The sequence below is a fragment of the Nothoprocta perdicaria genome, unplaced genomic scaffold (assembly GCF_003342845.1).
Source record: "Nothoprocta perdicaria isolate Ctin4 unplaced genomic scaffold, notPer1 scaffold_5, whole genome shotgun sequence".
Taxonomy (NCBI): domain Eukaryota; kingdom Metazoa; phylum Chordata; class Aves; order Tinamiformes; family Tinamidae; genus Nothoprocta; species Nothoprocta perdicaria.
This window is the reverse complement of record NW_020455754.1, coordinates 5,283,544-5,290,813: the sequence shown is the minus strand read 5'-3', so window position 1 is coordinate 5,290,813 and position 7,270 is coordinate 5,283,544. Positions and strand designations below refer to the sequence as shown.

Below are 7,270 nucleotides of genomic sequence, written 5' to 3'. Positions count from 1 at the left end.
CCCCCGGCCGCCGCCTTGGGGCCCGGCCCGGCGCAGGCCCCGTGGGGACGGCCCTGAAAGTCTCACGGTCCTGCTGCGGCGTTGCGGACATGTGCAGTACAGTGCATGGCAGTATCAGCTGAGCACAAAAACCCCTCACCCCACCCCCCTCACCCCACAGCCGGCTAGACGTAGCCAATACCACGTTCCAAGCTGGTCAGACATGCATGCATATTTGTGAACATTTACATAGGGTTGGCGTCCTCTCCGAGTCTCCCACGCGTCAGCAACACGCACCGTTGGTGGAGGGCTGGGCGCTCCTGCCCCTCCTCCCTGCTCCTCCTCCTCCTCCTCGTTAATTAGTCATGCAAAACAACTTGGGGCGCTCAGGGCTTCCGGAGCCGCGTGGCGGCTGCTCCCCGGCCTGGGGGGGTGCATGGCGGCCATGCAGGCACCGGCCAGGGCAGGGCCAGCGGGGCGCACGACGGGGCCGCGCGGGACCCGCTTGGCGGAGGGAAGGGGGGGACACCGCAAGGTTACGGATTTAAAAAAACGCCCCAACTTTGGGGAGGAGGTCGGAAAGGGGGACTCCCCCCCTCCCAGCCGCAGCCCCCGCCATGTCGGGGCGCTCGGCGCCGTCCAGCCTGCAGGACGGGGGTCGCCGGGGCCGGTTGCCCCAGCGGGATCCGGAGCCACGGGGAGGCCGGCGGGGAGCCCGGAGCTGTGGGGAGGGCCGGGCCTGGCCGTGCGGAGCTGCACGGGCTCCGGCCGGCAGCGGGAATGGGGCCGGGGCCGCCCGCGCCTCGTCCTCCCGCCTGGCAACGCGGCCACATGGCGGGCGCGGGGCGGCCGCGCCAGTGCCATTGCCGGCTCACACCGCGGTGTGCGGCCCCCGCCGCGCTCCTGCCACCAACCGCTGCGGCGGCCCCTCCGCGGCAGCCAGTGCTGCCTCCTCCTCCTCCTCCTCCTGCTTCCTCCCCGCTTCCTCTGTGAGCAGCGCCGGGAGGAGGAGCCACGCGCCGCCCGGGCCCTACGGCCACGGAGCCAAAAACGCAACCGAAAAGGAAACGGAAAGAAACAAAAAAAAAATAATAAAAAGTCTCTACCATCATCGAGAAAAAAAAAAAGGAAAACAAAAAAGAGTCCCTATCGGTACAGAGACCTGGAAGGTGATGGAGCGACAACAGCGTCTTTGGAGCGCAGCGGCCGGGCGCCTCCCGCCAGCAGCGCAGCACGACTGGCCCCGGGAGCGCGGCGGGCAGGCGAGCGGCCGAGTGGGTGCCGCGGCGGGGCAGGGCGCCCGGCCGGCGTCCCGCGGCGCTCAACGTCTCACCACGTCCGAGGAGAGGCTTTGGGGAGGGGGGGTAAGCGCACGGTCAGGCCCCGGCAGCGGGCGAGCGGCCCCCGGCCCCCGGCCCGGCGTCCTCTTGCTCTATGGAATGGCGCGGCCCCGCGCGCGCTGGCCTCAGTCCGCCTCCCGCTGCACCTCCGACGCGTCCGCCCGGCAGATGGGGCACGTGCGGTTGGCCTGCGGTGGAGAAGTGACAGCACCGTGAGCGGCGGCCCCTGCACCGGGGCTCGGCCCACACGGAGCGGGGAGCTGCCACATGCAGTTACCTTTAACCATTTGTCGACACACTTGGCGTGAAACTCGTGGTTGCAGGGCAGGACGCGGAGAAGCTGCCGTGCCTCGAAGTCGCTGAAGCACACGACGCACCTGGGGGGAAGGCATCAGCGAGGCCCCGCGCTGCCCCGTCCCCGTCCCGCCCTGGCGCCCCACGTCACTCACAGGGTCTGCTCGGACTGGTGGTTCTCGGGGTTGAAGCGGTAGGACGGGAGGTGCTCGATGTCTGCTTTGGTGAGTCCCCGCGGCTTGGCCTCCCCCAGCCGCTCGGCCAGGTTCAGCAGCGCCTGCGGGAAGGACGGAGCGGCTCCCGAACAGCCCGGCCACCCTGGCGGCCGCGGCGCCGCGCAGCCCACGCACCTCGTAATTCTCCATCTCCACGTCATCCACGTCCAGGTCCAGGCTGATCGTGGGCCCCACAGCCGTTGGTGACACAGGAAGCATGGAGCTGCGGGCGCCGGAGGAGGAGAGGGCACTCGCCATGGGGCCAGGCAGCCCCATGGAGCACAGCAGGCAGAGCCCCACACCCCCTGTGCCCCCCACGCCCCCCCGTGCCCGCGGCTACTCACAGGAAATAGGGCAGGAAGCTCGGGTAGTAGGGGGGCGGCGGTGGAGGCGGCGGCGGCAGCGCCTGCTGCAGCCGGTAGCGCTGGGCGCTGAGCCGCCGGGGCAGCATGTGGGGATATGGCTGCGGGAGAGAGGGCGGTGAGAGGCGGCCGCGCCGCGGGCCCCGCCGCGCCGCGCCACGGGCACTCACCACGCCGAACGGCAGCTCCTGGTGCAGCGGCTCGGGCGGGAGGTAATGCAGCGGCACGGAGGGCGACAGCGGGGGCGCGTGGTGCGACGGGGGGTATGTGAAGCCTGTGATGGGGTGCTGCTCCCCCCGCAGCTCCACGTCATTGTCTATCCTCTGCAGAGGCTGCCAGACACACGGAGATGCTGCCGGGGGGGTCCCGAGGTCCCCCCCGGCCGGCACGAGGCCCTCGTGCCCCCGGCCCAGACCCGTGCAGAGCCCCGGCCCCATGGCTGTGCCCGGGCTCCCTCCCGCCGTGGCCGCCCTGCCCACTCACCATGCGCGGGTGCTGGGCTTGGAGAGGTACGAACTGCCCCAGGGGGGGCATGTGGGGCGGCTGGTGGGGGGGCACTGGCGGCGGCGGCGGGTGCAGGATGTAATGGTCGCTGGAGATGAGCGGGGGGAACGTCTGGTAGGAGACGGGCAGCTGCTGCATGGCGCATGCCTGGATCAGCTGTGGGGCGCCGAGAGGAGGCCGCATGAGCCTCGGCCCTGCTGCCCCCCAGCCGTGCCCCCCGCGGGCACCACTCACCGGGGGCGGGAGGCAGCAGAGCGGGTAGTGCTGCCCGCTGAACATCACTGAGCATGCTGGGAGCTGCTGCGTGCTGCAGCCGGGGATGTGCTGGCCGGCGTGCAGCGGGAAGCCCTGCGTCGTCACCGTCGTCACCGTGTAGGAGAGAGGGACAGGTCCCTGGTGCACCTGGCGGCAGGGCCCCCCGGGGCGCCGTCAGAACGGGGCTGCTCGGCTGAGCCCCCCGGCCTCGCGGGGCGCGCGGAGCGGAGACACGGGGTCCAAGAGCCCCCCGCTGCGGCCGGAGGGTCCAGGCTGAGCCCAGGTGCCACATCCTGGCACCGCTGCCCCGGCATTGCGCCGGCCCCCCGCAGGGCCTGGGGCCCCCTGTCCCTGCACCCCCGCGCGGCACCCACCTGCTCGTGCAGATCCACCATGAAGGGGTTCTGGTGGGGCGGGTGCGCGGCCGGGTGCAGCATTCGTGGCGCTGTGCTGGGGAGGGCGAAGCTGCGCGGCTCATCTACGGGCGCGGGCGGCTGCTGGGGGAAGGCAGGGGGCAGCTGCGGCTCATCCTGGCCCAGCAGGGCTGCCAGAGGTCGGTCGCGTCGTCCCCACTGACGCCTGGCGGGGGGGCTGCGGCGGCACCGGCGGAGAGAAGCAGAGCGGGGGTGACGGCCAGCGCCGGGCAGGGGACCCCGCGCGACCTGCCTGCCACAAGCGGCTCCGAACGCGCCCTGCCCGGCCGGGCTCCGCGTGCGACCGGCCCCTCTGGCCACCTTGTGTCCTCGGCAATAGGACCCTGCGGCCTTGTCCTGCCCAGCACCCATCAGCGGGGCAGGCAGAGGCGCTCGCGCAGTGATCCCCTCACGAGGCACCGTGATAGCCGTCCCTGTGGCCATGCACAGGCCTGGCGTCCCCGCGGCACAGGCCTGGCTGGGCCCCGCGCCGCCCCATACCTTCGCCGGAGGTGGTCAGGGCTGCTGCAGGGTCCCCCCGAGAAACGGCGGTGGTTAAAAGGGGCAGAGGGAGGCCGCCTATTCACTGCCAGTTCCCATGGTCGCATTGGTGACGGCGGGAGGCGGATGGGCGCGCAGGACGTCGGGCTCCAGGCAGGGCAGAACGGCAGCACCCTGCGAGGAGGACAGCAGGTCACGGCACCCGGAGCCAGGGCAGCACCTCGGCAGCCCCACGTGCGCCCTGCTCCTCAGCCCGCACCCGCCACAGCCGGGAGCCGGAGCTACCAGCTCTAGGAGAGGGCAGGAGCCGCTCGAGGACACACGGCGCTTTGCAGCCCGCACGGCTCTGACCTGCGCTCCCTCCACAAGTGAGACCCCCTCTCTGTGCCCAGCCCTGGCACATAGGGCAGCATCCAGTGTCTGCCGCGAGAGGACCCGCCGCAACGAGCTGCTGGCCCCAAGCAGCACCCCTGCCCCTTGCCGGGCTGCGTCCTGGCCCGGACAGCATTCAAGCCCCAGCAGCAGCGTTTCTGCAAGGATTTCAACAGTGGGCAGCACACCCGGACCCCGCAGCACTTCTGTGCTAGGGGTTGCCAGGAGGCTGCCCGCTCCTGTGGCACCCGCTTTGGGGAAGCACCCGTCGCTGCGCAGCTGCGGGCGGCCTGTGCCGAGCTGAAACAGCGACAGTGCCGAGAGCTGCCTGCGGCCCTTCCAGTGCCCAAGAGATGCTGCCCAGCAAGGCGGCCTGGGGCAGGAGCCGGGCAGCCTGTCCAGGCTCTCCGTGTCCAGGCCCTGCAGAGAGCTAGGCTGCTGGGCCGGGCCAGCTGGCCGCGCCGCCCAGGGCCAGGGACAGCTACGGGGGGGCCGCACTGTGGAGCTGTGTGCACGTGCACGGGTGTGAATCCCAGAACCCGAGCACGGGCACCAAGGAGAGGCCACCATTCCTACAAGTCCATCCAGTGGCTGCCCTGGCGCTGGCCTTGGCCATGCTGCAGGCCTCAGGGATGCACATCCCTGCTCAGTGGCATGAGTAGCCCAGCCATGCTGTACCATCCCCATGGGCTCAGTCCGTCCCTGCAGCTCCCGCTCCAGCCCTGGCACGGGGGCACCAGACCCATGGCACAAAGAAGCCCCAGCCTTGCTGGCCCCGGCCTAGCCCTGCTGGCAGCCAGGCTCTCGGCAGGGCCCGCGTGGGCTGCCCCGCTCCTGCCGCAGCCACCTCGCCGGGCAGTGGCTCACGGGCAGGGCCGCAGGCGCCTCCTGGCACCGTCCTGGAGCGTCACCCCACGCGCCCACTCAGATCAGCCCCAGCCTGCCCAGGACACCCAGAGTGGGAAGAGACAAGAGCAGGCTGCAGGCCATGGCAGCGGCTGGCGATAGACACCGCAGGGACAGGGGCACCACACGGAGCTCTTTGCCCTGGGCAATTCCTCCCAACGGGCACGTGGACACCCACATTCTGGCAGTGCAGCCAAGGGCCGCGGTGGGACAGGCTGCACACTCCCGCAGCGGCAGCGGGTGCTGAGCACAGCCCTGGCTCCCCACGCACAGGCCGGGACGCAGCCCGCCTGACACCTGGCAGCACCGGCAGCACCCCGCTCCGCAGAACAGTGTCTGTCTCTCCTCTCGCGTGCTGACACCGTGCGCTCACTGCCCGCACCCAGCGCGGCCCCGCAGCCAGGGCGGCCCCACGGGGCACGTGGGGTGACCGCGCTGCCCCTCAGGTGCCCGGCCGGAGGCTGCCTGCAAGGCCGCAGGGCAAGGCTCTGCACCCCTGGCCCAGGGAAGGGCGCCCACAGCCAGACTGGCACAGGGAGCTTGAGCCCAGCTTGGCTGCAGAGCAGCCCGCACTGCAGGACACCTAGAAGGGAACAGCTCAGCCCAGGTGCCCTGCGGCAAAGGGGCTTTTCCTGCCCTAGAGCCCGGCCATGCAGGGATAAGCACAGCCCAGCACCACTGCTCCTGGAGCCGGCCCTGCTGCAGCGCTGCTCGTGCCCTGGTCCAGCTCCCGCGGCCTGGGCGGCTGCAGCTGCCACCTCCACCTCTCCCAGGGCCGGACGGGTCCGGGAGCACAGCTGGACCCATGGAGAGGCTGCTCCATCCTGCTCGCCCCGTCCCTGCCCCTCCTCGCGTGGCCAGCACTGCCCCCCATGCAAGACACGGACACTGAATGAGAAAGAAGCACTTGTTTTTGCACAGGTAGAAGCTGCGACGGCCCTCGCAGCTGCAGGGGCTCCGGGGCTGTGTCCTGGCGGGTGGGCAGCGCAGGGCGAGGGCTTCCAGCGCGGCCCGCCCCGCAGCGCTGCGCTGCTCCCAGGGCTCTTGCGCAGCCCGCTCGGGACTTGCTTCCCTGCCACCGGGTGCAAAGGGGCCTGCAAGGCTGCATGCAGCTCAGAGGGGACGCAGCAGGGTCTCATGGGCGCCACTCCGGTCCCTCAGCCCCAAAGGGACCTTTCCCGACCCCCGTGTCCCCAAGGAGGAGCCGAGCGGGCCAGAGCGGTTGCAGCTCCGCTCTACCCCGCGGCCAGGGCTGGGAGTCACGGCCTGCTGGGAGCAGCCTCCCCACCGGGAGCCACTGTCACCCCTGGGTGCCCCTGCCGGGGACGCTGCCGGCAGCGCGGGGCCCATCGGAACCTCGCCACGGCCTACAACTCCCTTTCTGGAGCTGACTGATCTCTCCCTCTTTGGTAAAACAGAAAAGAAAAAAGAAGGCGACACCGGCTGGAGCACCACGAGCTGCTCTGCAGCTCCGAGCCGGGACAGGCTGTGCCCAAAGGAAAGCAGAGGGGCTTGTCCCACCCCCAAGACTTGAGCCCAGGAGGCCGTAGCAGGATGAGGCCGGGGCTCGTGGCGGCTGCTGCGCCCCAGGGAGCCTGGGGCAGTCCCTGCCCGTGGCACCCGCCACTCCCCGCAATGTCACGTTACCCTACAACCCCACTCGGAGCAATGCTCTGCACGAGCCACTGAGCCGCCTTCCAGAGCGGACCCAGCAGCAGGGGCTACGGGACCGGGAGCAGCCGGCAGTGCGGCGGGAGAGGCGGCCACGCTCGGGGCTCAGCACCCCGGAGCAGGGCCGCTGCTGGAGCTTCCGCAGCAAGGCAGGCCCCGGGTGCCCGCCAGGACACCCAGGCTCGCCGGGCACGGCCAGGGGTGCACCAGGCAGCCCTCGCATCCCGCCACAGCTGGCACCAACAGCACGCGGGCCTCCCGCCCCGTGCTGCCCCCGGCCCGTGCTCCCAGGGACCAGGTCACCGTGCGGGGACCCGCCGGCCCGGCCCGGCCCGCACACCAGGGCGCCCGGGGCCCGGCGGCCGGGGCGGCTTCGCGGGCACGGCCGAGAACAAAGTTAGCAGCGCGCCAGCTCCCGCGCCGCTGCCATCTGCGCCGCCGGGGCGGCGGGCGGCGCG

The 7,270-nt window shown here is 71.4% G+C and overlaps 1 protein-coding gene across 1 annotated transcript; it reads right to left on the bottom strand.

Annotated features, from left to right (window-relative positions):
* Nucleotides 1–1,414: 1,414 nt before the first annotated feature.
* On the bottom strand, nucleotides 1,415–3,978 carry RNF44 (ring finger protein 44). The gene is made up of 10 exons (XM_026047636.1): nucleotides 3,864–3,978; nucleotides 3,324–3,540; nucleotides 2,929–3,096; nucleotides 2,674–2,850; nucleotides 2,361–2,522; nucleotides 2,173–2,291; nucleotides 1,964–2,051; nucleotides 1,769–1,890; nucleotides 1,597–1,696; nucleotides 1,415–1,507 (listed from the first exon to the last, which is right to left on the bottom strand). Exons 1-10 carry the CDS (start codon nucleotides 3,968–3,970, stop codon nucleotides 1,445–1,447), a joined length of 1,323 nt encoding a protein of 440 aa, XP_025903421.1. The 5' UTR covers nucleotides 3,971–3,978; the 3' UTR covers nucleotides 1,415–1,444.
* Between the last annotated feature and the right edge of the window lie 3,292 nt (nucleotides 3,979–7,270).

What these genes read in the sequence shown, in the direction of transcription:
- RNF44 (XM_026047636.1), bottom strand. Translation starts at nt 3,970, where the DNA reads ATGCGACCATGGGAACTGGCAGTGAATAGGCGGCCTCCCTCTGCCCCT. An exon ending in TCTGCTGCCTCCCGCCCCCG is followed by an intron (nt 2,851 to 2,928) that starts GTGAGTGGTGCC and finishes GGCGCCCCACAG; the next exon opens with CTGATCCAGGCATGCGCCAT. An exon ending in GTGTCGACAAATGGTTAAAG is followed by an intron (nt 1,508 to 1,596) that starts GTAACTGCATGT and finishes TCTCCACCGCAG; the next exon opens with GCCAACCGCACGTGCCCCAT.